General features: G+C 49.5%; 1 protein-coding gene across 39 annotated transcripts in view; it reads left to right on the top strand.

The window, feature by feature from the left end:
• The first annotated feature begins 2,527 nt into the window (after positions 1-2,527).
• PUM1 (pumilio RNA binding family member 1) overlaps positions 2,528-19,476 on the top strand; it is a 71,864-nt gene continuing 54,915 nt past the window's right edge. For 20 of the 39 annotated variants that reach the window (XM_040535368.1, XM_040535367.1, XM_040535366.1 and 17 more), the window contains exons 1-2: positions 2,557-2,675; positions 5,310-5,683. In XM_040535368.1, coding sequence (XP_040391302.1) covers positions 5,321-5,683 — 363 coding nt within the window. In that variant the 5' untranslated portion in view covers positions 2,557-2,675; positions 5,310-5,320. Of the gene's footprint in view, positions 2,676-5,309; positions 5,684-19,476 lie in introns of all 39 variants that reach the window. The other 19 variants (XM_040535386.1, XM_040535385.1, XM_040535384.1 and 16 more) reach the window with 9 other exon arrangements.

Genomic DNA, 19,476 nt, shown 5'->3' with positions numbered 1-19,476 from the left:
CAGCAGTTCTTAGGGTGCTCAGGGCCCGTCAGGGCTTCGTGTCAGCAGAGCAGCCGGATCGGTGCTGCACGTTACACACCTGTACAGGCAATGTGCTCCTGTGGTAAATGGGGCTGAACCCAGCAAAGCTGGGCTGAATCTATAACAGCAGGATTTTGCCCTGCTTTAGGTTGAATAACCCACACCAGCACCAGCAGGAGAATGCTTTGGGAAGGTATACAAGGCTTGGCTTTAGAAACAGCATCTGCAGTGAAAACCTTTTCTAACAGCTCTTTTTATGCCAAAAGTCGCCAATCACACCCGGCCTGGGGTACTCAGAGCTCCCAGGCTGCAGCCACATTTCCCTGGGGTTTTGGGGTGGCTGGGATCAGGCCTTGCTCCCCCGCGAGCCCTGCCTGGTGGCTGCACAGCATGCACGGCTGGCAGAGGCAGCGTGGCAGCAGAGGGCTGGATGCCCGTCACCCCGGCAGCCATTCGGTGAGGAAATGGATACGAGCTACACAGCCAGATCGCAGCTGGATCCAGCCCCAGTCGTGATAAACACAGCTCAAACTAACTTCTTGTACCCGAAACCACAACCCCTTGCTTTGACCCGCAAAAGCTCGCACTTTGGGGACGCAAAATCCCCAGCTGAGATGCCTGCAGCTTGAAGGACGCCGTTGCCTTACAGAGCCCTCTGAGAGCCGCAGCGGCTGCGATGTGCTGCTGTTTGTTTGCTTACTTTGTGCATGTGGCGGCATGCCCCGTGCTGCTTCCCCGCGCCGGCAGCTTCCTCCTGCCGCCGGCGTGGTTTGCTTGCCTAGCGAGGAGGGATGGAAATTATCCTTTTGAAGCATCAGGTGCAGGTGGCAAACTGCCCCAAAACATACGAGGGGAAAGCCAATATCAGGAACGGGGGTCGGAAGTAATATTGGGAGGTTTCAAATGAGCTGCCCCTTTAACATGGACGTGTTCTGGCAGAAACTACTGGTCCCAGGGTGCTGCGCTTTGTTTTAATGCCCAGACTGCAAGCTTGGCTGGGGAGGCAGCGATGCATGCCGGGGCGCGTAGTCTGCAGATTAGAGAAGGGTAGAGAGGGGAACAAAGGGAAAACATCCAAAAGCTGTGCCTGGCTTTTAGGGCTGGGCTTGTGAATGCACAGAACAAGAAAGAGTGCCTCTGGTGCACCTGCTTGTCTGTTTAATGCACCTCCAGTCTGGGGCTGCATCCCCTCCGGCTCTGTGAGGGCAGGCCCGGCACAAAGCCGATGTTTGTTGTTTGGGCAGGGTGAGCCCAGCTCGCAGAGCTGAGGACGGGGGCTGCAGCTGCCCGCAGGCATTTCCACGGTGGAGCACGGGCCCACGGAGGGGCTCGGGGGGGTCTGACGGGCTCCTGGCAGGGAGCACAGAAGGGCAGCGGGTGTGAAAAGCATAGTCCTGTGGCAGTCCTGTGAATAAACAGAGTTTGTGTCAATAACGCAGAGTTCAGCACTACGCTGCCAGGGAAGGAGAGCTGAGGACAGCTTGTGCTTTCGCCTATCTTGCCTGCCCAAACCTGGGAAAAGGCAAAGTTTAATGATTAAAGTACCTAGCTGGGAACTAGAGAGATCTGGCTCCTCTGATCACCTCACCGTCCCGAACCAAACTCTGCACACACTTGATTTTACTGATCAGTTTCACCAAAAGCAAAGGACATAATATTCTTACAGTAGTAATTGTTGTCATGACCGTACTTATAATAGAGATAATGAATGATTATACCTAGCAAGGAATTGCACCAATGATGGTAATGCCTGAGCTAGCTCCAATCCAACACTGCTGTGCCCCCAGTAGCCCCCACCCAGGGCTGGGCCTCGTTTGCTGTTAGTGCTTGAATGAGAAGCTTGGAAGCAAGCGTGCGGGGGGCTGGGGACTGGTGGTAAAATTGAGAAAACACTGAAGTCTCTCAAACTGGGGCTTTGCTGGGAAATGCCAGACACTTCAGCACGGCGTCCATTCCGGGGTAGGAACAGATACCCCAGTGTATCGCACAGAGGCATCTGTCATGCGCTGTAGCACTTCTGTGTGGGACGGCCTGCTGATATGCCAGTGAAAGGTGTGTATATTCTAATAAATATGTGGGGATGAAGCGGGGGTGCGGGAGAGTGCCCCCACACGCTGCCTCTCCCACCTGGCGGGCCCAGACCACGCAGCCGGTGCTTGGGACCCGCTGTGGGTCGTCACTCAGGGACCGGGCTACCCCATATTTCTAGGTAGGTGGTGACCGTGAAGGTGTTTGGTAGGGAGTGCACACATTTTGGGGGAAAAACCGTGGCAAATGGCGTTGGGGAGCAGCGGGTGGCGAGGGTCCAGCGCGGGGAGCTCCAACAACCGGGACGCGGCGGCGCCGTGCGGGGCCGGCCGCCTTCCCCAGGCTGTGCGGGACCGTCCCCGGTCCCTGGCCGCCACCCCTAGGCCCACGGTCGCCATCCCCGGGCCTTGGTCGCCATCCCCGGGGCCCGGTTGCCGTCGCCGGACGGCGCGGAGCCGTCCCCGGGCCGCGGCCCCTCAGCCGGGGCCGGCCTCGCCTTCCCGGCATGCAGCGCGCCGCCCGTCCCCAGTGGGCCGCCATGTTGTCGGAGTGAAAGGCCGGGGGAGAGGCAGGCGGCGAGCGGCCTGGGGGGGGCCGAGATCCATCTTCATCCTACCGCTCCGCCCGTGAGTACCGGCACCGGAGCGGGCCCGCGGCGCGCCGCGAACCCCAGCGGAGCCGCCGGTGGGGCCATATTGGCGGGGGGGCCGGGCGGAGCGGCGCCAGACCGCCCCGAAGGCGAGCGGTGGCGGCGGGGCGCCCTGCCCGGCTCTGCCGCTCGGCGCCTTGGCCGGGAGTCGGGGCCGGGCCCCTTTTGTTAGCGGGGAGCGGCCCCCGTCGGGGTGGGGGGCGTCGTTTTGGGGGGCGTTGTGGTTTTGGGGGGCGTTGTTTTGAGGGGGGGGCTTTGTTTTGGGGGGCCTCATCCCTCCCCGGGGGGGCCGCGGCCCCGCTTTGTTGGCTGGGGAGGAGCTGGGGGGGGGTTGGGGGGGGAGTTAAGGGGGAGTTGGGGGGAAATTGGGGGGCTTGGGGGGAAATGGGGAGCTTGGGGGGGATTGGAAGGAATTGGGAAGGGTTTGGGGGGAAATTGGGGAGGTTTGGGGGGGGAACTGGAAGGAATTGGGGGGCCCTGGGGGGGCCTAACAGGCAGCGGGGACGAAGGGGAGGGAGCGAAAATCCAGACAATACTTTTTGGATGTGCTGGGTGACCCTGGGGGGGGTTGTTTTTTTTTTCGGTGCTTTTTTTTCTTTTTTCTTTTTTTCCCCCCCTGCTTGTTTTCCTCGCTTTCTCCTAATCACAGTGTTGGGCCATTTTTAATTACATGCTTGCGATTTTTAACAGGAGATTCTTGTTTTTCGCCCCATTGGGAGAAATACTTGGTTTGTTGTTTTATTTTTTTTGTTCTGTTTCGGTGCGTTTTTGTTGTTGGTTTTTTTTTTGTTTGTTTGTTTTGTTTTTTCTTTTGGTCAGTGTTTAATAACTTTGTTCTGAGCAGAGATTTTATTAGACAGATCATGAGTAAGGAATTTCCTTTATTAAGAGTGAGGGAGGTGGGGTAAGGGGTAGAATTTATCTTACGATATTTTAATGGTGGCTGAAGCAGTTCGGCTGGCTATTGATTTACCCACTTCCTGCTGGGTCTCCCTAGGTTTTAAGGAAAACACAAGCGTTAACGTTAAAAGTTCTTGTAGGCCACACAGCTCTCAAACAATGGGTAGGCAGCTTTAATTTCCAGCCTAACTTTCCAAAAAAAAACCCAAAAAACCACTGAAACCCTCTCACCTAGCCCATGATTTAACTTCCTGAAGCGTGCGTCGGGTGCCGACGTGATTTTTTTAACGTTGCCTGGAGTTTTTGGAGGAGCGACGGGGTCTGAGCACAAAGCTGGGCTCTCTGCGGCTCAGAGCTGCCTGGCGAGGAGACGTCGCTGCTCGCACTTAAAAACTTGCTTAGTGATGTCTGCGAAGTTCTGTTGGTTGTGGAGAGTCTCATAATCTAAACTATTTGCCTTGTAATGATAACACAGAGCAGCTTATTTACATACTATGTTTTTTTCCTAGGGAAAAGGAAAGCTGTCTGCTTGAAGTGCTTTGTAGCCGTGTTCTCTCAAAATCTCCAACTGTTCTGCCTTTGTTTGTAGATGTGTAACTTTTCACGGGGAGCTGTTTATGCAGGAGAGGTTTATTGCATATTTTTGCTAAGAGTTTGGAAATGAAAAGGGTCCTGGTAGCCATTAGCTCTTTGCAGCAGTAGGTCTTGCAGCTGCTGGGTAGCTAATGAATGTGCGTTGTGTAGGTGACTGAACATGTTTCTGATGCTCTGTGCGCTTTGAATGACAGTATTCAGCTGTCTGCTACATTTAACATGGCATTTCTATAAAAACACGTCTTGGAACTAAACTTGAACTACCCAGAATGCTCCTTTCCCCTTTGCTCCCTTTCAAAATGTCTCCTTTGCCAAGTTTTCTCTCTTGTTTAGAGCTGCCTCGTCTATATTCGACGAAAGAGGAAGCTGCTTGGAGTAGGAGTTGCCTGTGCAGAAATTCGTAGTACCTTTACCGGATCTTGTCTGAGATTGTCTGGAGGCTCAAGCGATGTGATTTTTATAGCAGCGCAGTTCCTAACGAGCTGCGTGCAGATTAAACGGCCGAGGTAGCAGGGCAGCACCCGTAGCGTTTGGGGCTTCGTTAAGCACATAAGAAGAAATCCAGAATTTTAAGTTTGCATTTAAAAAAAAAAAAAAAAAAACAACACAAAAACTTGCCAGGATACTTTGCGTGGCTGAATGAGCGCGTGGTACTACGGTGGCACTCGTGCCTTGATTGAGGATCTGCCTTGTAATTTGCGAGGCGTAAACAAGTACGGCAGGCGCTGGTGGTGCAGTTTGCGTGGCGCGGTGTTCTTGGGGATTTTTTTCTCCTAGTTTTCTGTGGCAGCGCTTTAGTTGGTGTTTTGTCCGTCGCATAAAGCGACGTGCTGGTTTCAGTGTAATGGGCGCCTTACGTGAGTCTCACGCGCGCTGACAACACCTGAGAGCACAAAATGTGGGAGTTCTGGCTACTGTGTGGTGTTACCCGGTGTTTGAGTTGCTAATAGAGCAACTAGCTGTGTTGGAAGGAGCCGGACGTGGCCTCGTGGCGATTCCCCTCAGTTCCAAGAGGGCTGTGTTGCTGACCGTACGAAGCCGAAGCTGCGAGGATTTAATGTTCCCTTTCCCTTCTCCCTTTCTCTCTGTCTTCGCCTCCCTCCCCTCACCCCCGTAGGTGTTGGTGGAATGAGCGTTGCGTGCGTGTTGAAGAGAAAAGCAGTGCTCTGGCAGGACTCGTTCAGCCCCCACCTGAAACAGCACGCTCAAGATACAGCTAATCCCAACATGCCTGTTGTACTGACATCTGGAGCAGGGTCCCAGGCTCAGCCGCAGCCAGCTGCAAATCAGGCACTTGCAGCGGGGACGCACTCCAGTCCTGTTCCCGGATCCATAGGAGTCGCGGGCCGCTCCCAGGACGACGCTATGGTGGATTACTTCTTTCAGAGGCAGCATGGTGAGCAGCTTGGGGGAGGAGGAAGTGGCGGAGGCGGCTATAATAACAGCAAACATCGCTGGCCTACTGGGGATAACATTCATGCAGAACATCAGGTAAAAAAAGTTAAATGTTTCCAAACCGAGCACGTGAGCGCACCGGGCTTGTGATAGATGCTTTTAATGACTTTTTAAAAAAGCTTAAGTTTTTTTTGTGTGCGGTTGGAATTACAACAGCCCTACTTCTTGTTTTCTCTTTTCAGGATTGCAGTGCCTTGCTAGCTATAAACTGAAATGTTTCTGCTCTAGACGGTGTTGAAATCCCAATCCTCTCTCTGACAGTCAAATGCATATTTGCAAAATTTATCATTCTCTTTATTGATTTTTTTTCTTGTTTCTGTGTGTGTATGTGTGAACCAGTTTAGCAGTGACTGCTGCTGCTTTTCAGATCTGTTGCTGTAGTTAAATAATTCTTATGTAATGCTATTACAAAACTGCCAATGCATGTAGGTTGAGCTTTTACCATTCCCAATATCGAAAAACACAGTTCTGGAAGTCGCTCGCGGTGTGTGCTTTTCTGGTTTTCTTGCTTGTTTGTTCTGGGTTGTTTTTTTTATGCTCTCATGGGGAGGGGAAGGTGCTGCCAATGCGCTCAGCTGAACTGAGAAGAGAACAGCGCTAAGAACATCGTGAAACAGCAGCACTTGTATAAACCCGGCTAACTCAGGGACTTAACGTTTCTAAAAGGGTAGTGGGCCAAAACATGCCTTAGTAGTGGTGTTTACTAGAAGTCTTTTCAGTAGTTGCATTGTCAGATGTGCTGCGACTTAAATGAGCGCGTGAGTCACTCTAGCTTGCGACTGTGACCTGTAAGTAACTCGTCAAATACAGCAGTGAGCTGAGGAGACGTGCTTCCTCTGCTAAGGGTGGCATGAGAGCAGAACCGAGGTGTAAGCACATTTTTTAAAATGTATGATTCCCACAAATCTGTTCAGAGCAGCAGACACAAAGCTTTTGCAACCTTTATTAATATCTCCTGCCTCTAATTTTTAAAATAAGAATGATCAAGCCCTTGTTCCTCTGCTGTGCCTCCCCGGGGGATGTGTTGTCATCCAGACCATTTAAAAGCAAACATTGCAGGGAATTTTGCAACCTCACTGAAGTCAGTGTGTACATCAATAGAGAAGAAAACCCAAGTGCCCTGTTAATTTCTTTTGTAAGAAAACCCATATAAAATGCTGCCGTGTGAAATAAGCAGCTGGAAGAATGTTGTAGTTATTCCCTTCTGTGGAAGCACAGTGTTTAGTTAAGTTATCCTTTTACAGGAGATAACTGTTGAAATGAGATGTAATTTTATCTGTTAACTATCTAAGCTTTCAGGCACTAAATGTACAGCTTGTTTCAAGAGACGTAGATGGAAGAGATTTGAATGTGCTTTAAGCAGCAAAAGAAGCAATAAGCAAAAATTCTCCCTCAGTGGTTTTAACTTGTAGGTTTTTAAGTAAAAATTGTCTTGTGGTCTGATGTGGAGACGTTTAGGCAGGAGCTGCTGTTGTTTGGTTATTTGTGTAAAGATGACTTTATAAACTGAAAGATGTGTCATAAAATTCTTAATTCTGTTTTCCTTCAACTCAAACTTTCATCTTCCTTTCTCTGAAAGCCACTAAAAGCAAAGACGACTCGTGGGAGGTGGAGGGGGTGAGGTGGGGTGGACCTCACAGGCATTACAAATTGCACTGGCATTTGAACTCTTTTTACTGCATTCTTTAATAGTCAGAAGACTTAAAAACCCTCCCCGAAAGGATCCTACCTGTTACAGAGCCTTGCCCTCATGTCGGCTGGTGAGCTGCTTTTCCTCACCTTGGTTTTATTCGGAAGGTTCTTGAACCAAGCGATACAACTACTTGTCGCACTTACTGGGGGAAAAACCAGCATGTGCTAGTTTGAAGAAACTTTAAAAAACCACGCACGTAATCTTTGAAGGCAGAACAGTTCTGAGAAGACTGTATGGGTGGAATATACCTGCAAGATTAAGCCCCAGATGTTGTGTGTGGTGCTTTCTTTGTTTTTTTTCCACATGTTCTGTGACCTGATGCCTAAGCAATACTCGCCCTAATGTAGTTAAGATGGAACCGTATCTGTCCTGTTTCCTGGGGGTTTCTCCGTCAGCTGTAATGTATTTGCTCTTCAGTCCTGGTGTTCTGCATTCAGTATCCATCCTTAAACCAATCTTTGTGTTTAACTTCTTTGAAGTTAGCTCTGAGGTGGCGCAGTAACCCTTTGCTCTGGTGTCTTAGGCTGTATACACCACTGATTGGTCTTTTTACGTATGTATTTCTCGTTTCAGCCTTTCTCGAGTGCCTTTTTTTCCGCAGTTCTCGTTGCCTCAGGGTTTTACTCATGGGAAACAACGCAGAATACACGTAATCCTAATGCTGCCATTCCTTTTGACTTTTTGGCCACTTCTGCATCTGTTTCTTAAATTATAAGCTCCTTGGAGCGAGATCTAGTCTTATGCATACAAAATGGTTTAATTCAATTTGGGCTTAACCAGGGTAGAATTGAATTTGTCCTGCAAGAACAGAAGAAGTGGAAGGAAGTGGTGGGACGTGCAGAGAGGTGGGGCATCCTTCTGGAGGTCTGCTGGGTCCTGATTTCTTGGAGATCGGGATATGCTTGTATTACTGGACGCTTGATTTTAAACTTCCAAATATACTGCAACTGTAGCCCTTCTCGTTGCCTCGAAGACTGGTTAAGAAAATCAGTAGCTAAAAGATAATGGAAAGCCAGAAAAACTAATTATAGGGTAATACAGGTTAATGTTTGCCTAGAGCTTAGGACCTCGTAATTAAAGGTAGAGGGATTTTTTTTAATTGTTGAATCCCAGTTTTCTTCTTTATGTGTGGAGACAAGCATCTGTCCCTGTCTGTTGGTGATAATACTCCAGTGGTTTTACAAAATGATAGTATTTCATCATGTGTTATTAAATGGTTGTGAGTGCTATGAGTCAGAAGTTATTTACACTATCTTTGCTTTCCATTTTTTATTGTGCTGGCTGTTTCTCTCATCTGTTTGTCCTTTGACTAGCAGCTCTGCGAATTGAGCTGTGAATGTCTTTAACAGTGATGACTGAAGAAAGTGTTTTTTCTGCTCCCTAGAAAGTAGGTAATGTCCTCTTGTTGTGAACAGGAGGAAAGTTCCATTTCTTTTTATACTTTATCTAAAAAGAGTTCTCTTCCCTTTGCGTTTTTCCTTTCTCCTCCATAAAAGGAAAAATGTTATATGGTAATACAAAATTTAGGAATTGAAGATACTTCTATCACTTTGCATACTAAGTTAATAAAGACATGGCCTCTGTCTAAACAGCTATAGATCTATAGAATAGGTAGCTATAGAATAACTATAGATCCTTCAGCCTCGGTAAGAACAAAGAGGTGATGTTGAAATTAGACTTCTCCTAGACTTGAGTGTCTGAACTCCTGAACACACTTCAGCTTTCTGCAGCTACAGGCATTTAAATTGTCTAACTCTTACATGGAGGACCCTTCTGGCAGCCGGGTCCTGGCTGCAGGACGTACTTTTTCCCCCCAGAAGCAGCCAGATGAGGCTGAGTGTCAATGTCTGCCAGTAATTGAGACACAAACCAAGGCTGTAGTTCATCTGCAGTGCCTCACGACTCTTCAGGCTGTGTGGGCAGACTGCTTGGCTACATGGACTAGGGTGTTTTTATGCTGTTTGTCCTGCAGAAAATAGTCGGGGACCTGAACTTCCCTTTGCATGGGTGGGTGAGGAGGTACGGGATGGTTCCTGACCGCTAAGGGCCCAGGTTGGATTCGACTTGCTTGTTGGAAGTTGCCTATCTCGTTAAAAATCCAGGCAGCCACATTCTGCTCCTGAGGGAAATGAGAAGACAGTCGAGACGCTCAGCTGGGAGAAGTTATCAACACCGAGCAGGCTTTTAGGGAAATTGGGTGGGTTTTCGTGGATGGGGTCTCCTGTGGCTTGTTTGCGTGCGTGCATGTTCTTGAACTGGAGCAAAGAGAGAGTTTCTCTGGTGGTGGTCCCTCCTGAATCGCAGTAAATGGATATACTTAGACTGTCTGAATCGCAGTTAGAGTAATATGGGAGTTGCTTAGTAAAAGCAAATGATTTGAGGGATTAACTTTCTTTGAGAGCATGTTTAATTAATAATTTGAGACAATAGAACTCTGCAGGGATCATCTTCTTGAATGCGGGGAATTTTTCACATGCAGTTGGTGAAGAATAGTGAGAGCAACAGGGCTGGAACGGGGTTTTCTGCTCGGGTTTGCCCTCTGGCAACATGGCTGCAGCTTCTGAACTGAGAAGTTGCATTCGAGCGGAGACAGAAGGTGATTCCGGCAGCTGCCCTCGTAGAGCACAGCTATGCAAACTGTGGTGCGTGGTGCTGCACAGACGTCTGGGTGTGATGGCACTGAGCGCTGTGGTGCCTGCTGGCCGGCACCGTTACCAGGAGATGCCTTGAAGCAGTGGCAGGGCCCTCTACGAAGATCGTGGAAGCTATGGGAGCCACAGCATTCCTCCAAAGCGAATCCCATTTAAGTGACCGGATTCCTTCATCCGTCCATGGAAGGTACCCTTGGGGTGTAAATAATTTGGCTAACTGGACGTGCGAGAAGTGAAGGCACCCAGAGAGTCCTCCGTCACACACAGCGTGTGGTACAATGCATGGCTCTGTTCTTGAACCTTTTCTCACCTACGTGTCATTAAGGCTGCTGAATTTGGATGCGATAGTTCCAGGTATCCCAGTGAACTAGTTGGGGCCTCTCTTACATGAACGCTGGGGTGACCGGGCTGCTTTGATACCAGGTGGTGCAGACCAGCGCCCTCCTGAACTGAAATGTTTGGCTGGTGTGTTTCACAGTGCTTCTCTCTAGTGAAGGAGAGGGGTGTCTTGGAGGAGGGGATCAGAGCATTTAATTGAGTTCTCTGCGTTACCCTGCCCTTTGGAAACCCCTGCTGGGGTGGGGGGAGCGAGCAGCTGGCCTGGTTCGGTGTTTGTAGCTGGGCGCTGGGAAACCCTTTTCTTGCGGGGGAGACGGGAGTGGGAAACAACCCCGACGTTTTCAGGAAGTCATTTTAAGAGTTCGTTCCCTCCGAAGCTGGGGGTCTTGCTGTCCCTGCCAGGCAGTTGCAGGATGCCTGGCCTTAGCCGTGCTCGTGTGAGCAGCCCGGCGGCTGGCCTGGGCTTTTCTCAGCAGCGTGTCGGCTTTGTGGTCGCTTCCTTGCTGTGGCGCTAGCTCAGGAAGAGGAAAATATTTTCACACTATTGAACTCGCAGATTTCAATGCTTCAATAAGACTTCAGGTATTTCAGTTAATGCATGGTGCCCAAGCGTGCTTTGAATGGAGCTTTGTTGGAGTACAGTTTCTACTTGTTTTCTTCCTCCCGTCTATCCAACTTTGGTTTCCACTTACCCGCTGTCTTGCGGTTTGAGTTGGTATGACCTGTCTGGGCTTCTGCAGAACAGGTTGTGATACCCGTAGCATTTTTGTAAATGGGTGCCTGTTACAGAAAAGAAACTTCACATAAGATGGAAGCCATATAATCCATCCACAGTAGGGCCTTAGTGGTAAATGTACACAAAGAAGTTTGACCGCTGATCAGAAATCTCCTTGACAAAGCTGTTCCAGAGCCCTGAATGCAGTGATGCTTCTGAAAACTGGTGCAGGTTTGTGTCTAGGTGGATGGTGAGAGGATTTTAAGGCTGTCTTCTCGGAATGATGCTCTTGCAGGTTCGTAAAGAACAAACTTGCCTTTGTTTGCGGATATCATGTGATGCTGCACTCCCTCTCGTCGAGTGATCTGCTCAAAGATATTGTGTTACTCCTCTTCCTTTGTTAAGGGCAACTTTTGTTCTAGGGCAGTTGTTTTTATTGGGAGCATCTGCCTTTGTTATTGTCTTGTACTGAAGCTCTGCTTCAGCCCCTGGTTCTGTAGCGGGGTAAAACTCGACTGGTTTTAACCCCCCCCAGATCACTCCCTGGCTCTGCTGCAAGCAGTCAGTGTGGCAAGGAGCCACTTGAGTTCGTTTCTGACAGCGGCACTGAGCTTGGCACTGGACTGAGACCTTGCTGGGTCCCTCGTTTACATCTCTTCCCCCTCTGAGCTTAAACCTCAGAAGGTGAGAGCGGAAGGAAGAGCCCTCCAGGGGTCGGACGAGGCAGCCCTCAGCGGGGCCCTGAGTGCTTGCACAAAAACGCTGATGTGAGCGCACGTCCCCAGGTACTGCCAGCTCCAGCGGGGCAAAATTAAGGTCGCTCCTTCTGTAATCTAATATTTTGGAGATCTGTGCCCCAACAATACGTGCCCAAGACATCAGAGGGTAACCTAAATTCCACGTTAATGAAGTGCTTCCCTCAGTGAATAAAATGTGAAGAAGAACATAATTAGCTAACTGAGCTGCGCCATTCTGAAAGGCTGCCTTTCTGGCGTTTATTTCTGTACCCTGAATCATTAATCATCTTGGCTACATGCCACGCGAAGCATCAGCCAATCTGTAATTTCAATAGCTTTTTGCTTCGAGTGCTAATGGTAGTAGCAATTCTAACGATGAACCCTGTACTACAAAAATAGTAGTTAAACCACCTAATCCTGTCTAATACTTGTGACTTCACGTTCTTTCTTTACTGACTATTGTTATGGGAGAGGACTAAAAATAGTGCTGTAATCAGTTGGTGGAACAACAAATTTTAACCCTGGATCTAGCTGTTAGTGGAAGGCCTGTTGTTGAAAGTGTGTGGTGCTTTTCTTATTGTCAGCTGGTAAATACTTTTTTTTCTTAGGTACTATATATAGTGTGCATGCATGCAAAGCAGATTTTTTTTAAATAACGTGCTACAAGAGCTGTTCAAACAAGACAAATGCAGGCAGTCTCCCACAGCTGAGCAAGAGACGTTTGTTTCCATCTGAAATTTGTAAACCCTTGGTGATAGTTAATTTAAAAGTCTTTAGCACCTCGTAAGTATATAAATCAGGTGCTACAAAGTATTCAGGCTGTTAAACCACTTGAAGTTATCTTTTTTTTTCCCTTCCCTCTCTCCATTCGAAGAATGTTTTAATCAGGCAGCTGTTTGACTATTTTTGTTTCTTGTCCTTACTGCCGTGATCCTGGCATTCTTGGAGTAACGTTTACTTTCTCGAGAAATGTTTCACCAGAAAATAAAAGTGTTTTTCCCCTCATTACAAATTGAGCAAGACTTAAATTGTGGGAGCCTAATGAATGGAAACTTTGCAAGACACTTGCCTTTTCGCACTTGCACACGAGTTAAAAATAAATAAATATCCAAGAAATAATCACGCTCTTGAGGTTGTTTGTGTGAGCACCTGTCAGGTACCTGTGCAGACTGAGAGCTTGGAGCGTCACTTCTTGTCTTCTCACAGAAGCAAACACACAAACGCTATTCATTTTAAGAGCAGAGAAATCACAACATTATCTATCCTGACGCGTATAGCAGTAAGGTGATTTCCTGTATTACTCTGCGGGAGTAGAAGAGCAAAACAAATGGTCTCAGGACAGGGAGGAGGTCGATCCCATCAGCACTGGGCAGAGCTTAAAATAAAATTTTCGGAGGGCTTCCTGCGGGCTCGCCGAGAGCACATCAGCAAAGACCGAAGGACGAGCGTTTCCCATGGATTTGTGGTCCTAGGGCCCTGCCCCTGCCTGTGCTGTTTGCCGGGACGGGAGATAAGGGGCTCTGGGCGAAGCGCTCAGAGCTTAGGGTAGTGTCTGCGGGATGTCCCGGAGTTTGCTTGGCTGGCAGGGCTGAGGGCAGCAGTCGGCCCTGTAATTTACTGCACATCAAAGCTATTCTGAGAGCGGCCACTGGCGCGTTCCAACACAGCCCAGTCCTGCCCTCGCAGGGCCCGTCCTCGCGAGGGTTTGGCAGGTGGCGGCCTGGCTGCTCTGCCTGCTGGTCCGTGGGGGAACGGGCGCTGTAACCTGGGGGAGAGGCGAGGAGGAGTAGAGGAGCCTGGCTTAAGAAAGTGCTGGGGAAGGAGAAAGGAAGCCTTTGAGGTGAGGCCGCGGAGTGAGCAGTTTCAGGGAGAGGGGAGATGGAGACGCTGGAGTCAAGGCTTGCAGAAGCAGCCTTCTGCTTTGCTTTGGTTACCCAATTTAACGTAATTGGCTTAATAGGAATAGATAGTTTAAATCTTCCTCAATCACTGGTACTGCTAATAAACGCAGACAGTCGATCTGTTTAACATCGTACTACGTAAAAAAAAAAAAAAAAATCAATCCCTCAAGCTTCATGCTGTGCTCTTAGAGATGATTTTTATTTATTTATGGATCGTTGGCAGTAACTGTCTGGGTAGTTTTCAGAGAAAGCTTCTTTTCCACCAAAGAACTTTTTTTTTCCCCACTATGTTTCTTTTTTGTTTGTTTGTTTAATTCAACCTCTTGTCCCTCTTATTGGGAAATGTTCCTTGCATGAGGAGAGGAAGAAGAAATCCTGTGACTCTCCATTGTGATTAAGGATGAAATTTAGCTTTTGTTAGTTCTGCAGCGTGTCTGTCCTGGTGAATATAAGCTCGATATAAATGAGGATTCCGTAGTATCTAAGGCCAGCGTGCGATCCCCTGAGCTACCTGCGGATCGTGGAACATGGTGCAGTGTTACCTTTTGAATTTGTACGTAAAGGTCATATGAGGAATCTGTAGCACCCGTCTTTGTTTAATGTAAGGTGCGGTGTTAACTCGGATTATTGACACTGATGTTTGCTTAAATTTAGAATTCAGCTACTTTGCTGGTAGCTATCGCTTCTGGGGGAAAAATACATTTCTGGAATATGTTTCTAGAAGCTGCAGTGCCATTTCTCCTGGCACTGGAGGTACAAAAGGTAAATACACTGGTGCTCTCATGTTAATGTGGTAGGTCCTTCAGGTCCCTGTTTAGTAACCGTGAGGACAGTTCAGGGCCCCGGTTCCTGTTAACTTACCTGACTGCAGAATTCCTTTTGACAGGTGCCATTTAGCCCTGTGGGCCTTGTTGTTTGCTGGGTTAAATTTAACAGGCGGTTTAAGTGCCGCCAGTGCAGCGTGCCCGATAGTTGCTTGGCTTTCGGGTGGGTTTGCGCCCATCTTGCTGGGGCGATGGTTCTGCAGGGAACCCGCGGACCCTGCCCACTGCTTGTGGGGTCGTGGCTCCCCAGCACTGCTTTGTGCCAGAGCCGTGCCACGGCTGGATCCGTGATGCCGTGTTTTGGGGGGCTTGGGGCCAGGGAGAAGTGCTTTGCCCGGGTTTGTGAGTAGCAGGTGTGGCATCAAATAGCAGGCTACAGCTGCTGGTTCGCTGCAGCCCCGCTTCCTGCTGCATCCACGCCGCGGAGAAGTGCTCCGGGTACGGGCAGGACCTGGTGTCTGGGAAGCTTTGGGAGCGGGGAAACATTTGTTTCTGAGTCGCTGTCATTAAGTTTTGCAGTGATGAGGCCCTCTGATCTGATTTAGAGTGGGGAAAAAGGAAGCGACTGCCCTGTGGGAGGTGGCTCCCTGGCAGGATGAGCTGCGCGCCGCTCGAGGGGATGGAAACCCACGGCGTGCGTTTGGCGCGGGGCTGCTGGGAGGCTCTGCTGCTGCGTAGGAGGCTGAGGTTTGCAAGTGGCCATTGACCTAGAGATAAACTGGTTTGCGTTGCTGAAATCTGCAGTGGCTAAGAGTAGAAAGCGTTCTGCTTTGTCTCGTCATCTCCAAAGCAGGCGGTGGGCGTCAGCGCTGTGGAAACTTGGAAGGGCCGGGGTTCCTCCGCGGCCTTGTGTGTCGGAGGCCAAGGGGCTTTGATTCAGGAGACTGAAAACAAGAATTGGAGGTGTGACCCGGAGTGACCGTGTGCTGAGCAATACAGCTGTCCCCTGCTTCATTTTTTTTCAGAGCAAAGGTGAAAATGGATTAAGAGGCTTTGGAGAGGCCGGGGCAAAGCAGCCCCGGGTTTTGCTGCAGCTCTTCGTTGGGGCACACGGTCCGGGGCACACGAGGAAGCAGGCATCAGGGAAGCAGCTCTGAGCTGGAACGTGCTCCAGTGCCACACTTTTGTATATCGGTGTGCATGGAAATCACTCTCCTTGAATGAGATACTCATTAAGTTTGAGATCTACGTAATTCCTGAGCGTGCACACAGTGCAGCGTGAAGGTGAGGAGTGTTCCCGTGCAGTGAAATCGCTTTGTAGCTCTCATTCAGGGAGCAGCACTGACAGACAGCCTGAGTGGTGTTGAGCAGGCTTCAGAAGCGAGCTTGCTGGTTTTCCGTGTTACCAGAGTAAGCACTCCTCAGAGGGTCAGGAGGTCTGTTCTGTGGGGCTGGTAAGGATGGGTGCGTTGTTTCACTCTGCAGAAGCACAGCGCCGGGACGAGGCTGCTGTGGGGTGCTGCTGGCCAGGAGCAGAGGCCGGGTGTGTAGGATCCCTTACGAGGCGGTTGTGGCAGACGCGTGACCTCTCCTTGTGCGATTCCCGACGTTTCTCGGGGTCACCTCTTCCTCCAAGGAACCAGGTTAGCATGTCACACACAGATAGCAGGGCACTGCTTCCTTGGGCAGCCAATTTATCTTGGCACGGCCTTCTGGACTTCTTTCAAAACTCGAGATCAGTGGTGAACCAGACTTTATGGTAATCAAATCTCGTACGCAGCAGTGCTAACCTGTGAATGAGCTCTCCCTCGGTGGACCTCATCGTTTCCAGTGCTTGCACCATCGTGGTTCTGTCTCGCAGGTCTGTCCTCGTTCTGGGCCAGGGAGTTACCAGGAATAGATCCCGGTGAGGTGCGAGACCATCTGTGTGTTGTAGTTACCAGAGCGCAGCCTGCCTTTTGGAATACAAAGGTGTAAGCGCTCGTGGCTTTGGTTTTAAGCTCTGCTGGTTCAGAAGGCGTTTGTTCTTCTTTGACAGGGAAATAAAGGAACTCTGCTATTTGTGCATGTTATGTAAGAAAACGGGGTGAAGAGGTATTGCCGTTTGATATTGTAAAAGTGGGAAATAAGTCTTTGCAAGTGGAATAATAAAACAGGTCTATGTTGCAAACAAATCGATAAGATGATCAGGAGAGATAAAGGAGTGATGTGACTGAGAGGAGGGGGCCTCAAACTAGGTGGTTATGGGCTGTGTGAGCAGCCGGTACACGGAAGTCAAGACAGGGACCTGATTTAGAAAATGTTTTTATTCATAATTGGCAGGAGTGATCATAGGATCGTGACTTAAATACCTGAAACGAAGGATTTCTCCTGTTACCTGGTATCTATGATAGCAGATAGAGAAGCTGAAACTTCTTTTAATAGTGACTGGAGTGGAGCAGCTTTGGGAAGGACATGGAGGCAGCCCATTTCCCCCGGGTATCATTTTACGGGAGAGGCTGGAATGGTGATTTGCAATCTATGAAATGTTTGACAGAAGGCTTCCTTCAGACCTTTGGCAGTGAAAATAGTAGTGCTGTTAGCTGTGCAGTCAGACCAACCCGGTGTGAAGCAGCTGGAGTGCACTTGGCCTTCATGGTTCTCCTGCTTTTTGCCCTCTGCCACTCGTCTTCTCTCAGCCCCTGTATCCCTTGGTATTGACGTGCTCTCATGGCATCCATCTGTTGAAGACAAACGTGCTTCTCAACTTGGAAATGGACAAACAGTCAACACCGAGGAGAGCTGTGTATGCTTACTGGACTGTAGCCCTTCAAAAACCGTGACAATAAAGCAGTTGATGTTCCTTTGTGGAAGATCTTAAGTGGCTTTCACCACTTCGGTGGTGATGGTGGTGTTAATAGTTGCACCAGCTTTAGCTTCTCTGCTACGAATCCAGCCAGCACGGGAACGTGGCTTCACACTCGGATGTAAATCACGTACTTGTGCTGCTGTAATTGGTTTAGCGCGGTGATAACGTGGTTTTCTACTCAGGACAAATGCTCGAACAAGACATCTCTGAAAATGTTCTTGCATCTAACACAAACAAATAAAACAGTGAGATTCTAGCGTTTTCTTAAACGAATTACATTTGGTAGAGTACAAGCGACCTTGTAACATGCCAAAATACTGTAAAAAAGGGAAAGAAAGGGGCTGAGGCAAGAAGTAGGGTTCTTGTTCCAAGATTACCTTTGTAACCTGAGCGGGGATCACCAGGGATGTGTGTGCAGCTGAAGCTGAGGAGGGGAGTTCACGTCGGCAGCCTGGAGTCGCTGGGGCTGGGATGTGACCAAAATAAAAACGTCTCTTAAATTCCTTGCAGAAATCTGAAGAATTGTAGTGACTGTATCTTTCTTGCAACTTTTATTTTTTTTGAGGTTCCCATAGCATAACATCACCTCTGGGAGTGTTTTTGTTTTGGTGAAGCAGGGGGGACACCAAGCAGCCTCTTTCTGCGTTGTCACTGTCTACAGCCCTGCGAGTCCTGGATCAGCGCCACCGTGGCTGCAGCTGTGGTTTGCTGGGACGTTGCTTTAGCAGTGAGAGTAGTGCACATCACCCACCAAATCTTTGTTTAGCCTCTCTATTCCTCACGTCTCATCGAAATAATAATTTGCTACTGATCGGCTGTTGTGGCTTAGCGTGTCTGGGGGTTGCTGCGCTTTCCACGGGTTCAGCTGGAAATGCTTCGCAGAATTTCCTACACGAGGCAGCCGAGGTGCGTTAGCTGGCAGATGAGCGGTGGAGTTGGCAGTAAAGCCAAGTCTTTCTTGTCTGGTGCTGTAGTTTCTGGAAGGTCGAGCCCTGTTTTCTCCGAGCGTGCTCGCAGTGTGCTTCACCGCAGAACAAGGCAAGGCTGAAGCAAAACTTTGAACACCTTTGAACCGAGAGAGAGATTAAACTCTTGCGAAGTGGTACTGTCGCCGAATAGTAGCAGAATTCACACTGGAGGGGACTTTGCTTTCCTTACATCTGATATTCTCGGATGAGGTCTACTGAACCTTATCTTAAAGTAGAACCAAAGCATGCTCATAGCGAAGTCTTGACTTGGTTCTGCTGGAAATAGTAGCACGAGGATCAGGAGCCAAGGTCAGGCTTAAGATCGGTGAACACGGTGTAACCGCACGGCACTGGTCCGTTAGCGAGGTGGGGCGCTGACCATCTAAACCATTTTTTTTCCCTTTGTGCCCTAAATTGCCCACCAGGTGCCATAACTGACCTCGCTTGGTTTGGGGGTGGCTGTGCCCAAATCGCCTGCAGGTCTTCGGCGGTGCCATGGCTCAGCGCCGTGTTAGTCTGCAGCGTCCTGGAGAGCTCCCGCAGAGGCCCGCAGTGAGCAGCGTGTGGGTTACTCACAAACACACGTTCTATAAACTCTTACCACTGCTCCAGCAGAAACCTGTATCAGATCTGTTGGCTTGCAGGGTTATGTAAACACGGAGGAGGAGGCGCGTCGTGCTGCTGGTGTGCCATCCGGAGGGCTTGTGGCTGTGTGATAACCTGCTCCGAGACGGCGCGATGGCTGGCGAGGGCAAGGATTATTCCACCTGAATCCTAGCACGTAGCTGAACCTCGGTGCTTTGTCCTCAAGTCCATAGTTAGGGTTCTTGGCTATTGTTTTTTTTTTTCCTGCACATGTGCTGAATGGCTCCGCATGTACGGGCTTGCCTGGGTGAGATTTGGGGATGCAAATCAGAAAAAAGTTTTCTTGCGTTTTCAGCACACTGGTTTATTCAGGTGACGTTAACTGCTGCCTTTTGCTGTTCTCATTGAACCCATTTTCATCAAATCATGGTCTGCAGCAGCAGCATTTCAGGTAACTGCTCAGGTAAACGCATGGCCGTGGGTCCTCCAGGGCGCGCAAGGCACCAACCAGCGCCTTCCCCGCGCCCCTCGGTGCCCTGCGGGGACCTGGAAGGACCCCTCTGCCACTGCCCTTTTCCTCGCACACCTTGGGTCCGCTGGCACAGCCGTGGCTGCCGTGCACACACCG

This window comes from Cygnus olor, chromosome 23 (assembly GCF_009769625.2).
Source record: "Cygnus olor isolate bCygOlo1 chromosome 23, bCygOlo1.pri.v2, whole genome shotgun sequence".
NCBI lineage: Eukaryota > Metazoa > Chordata > Aves > Anseriformes > Anatidae > Cygnus > Cygnus olor.
The sequence above is the reverse complement of the archived record's forward strand: the minus strand, read 5'-3'. Positions and strand labels throughout refer to the sequence as shown.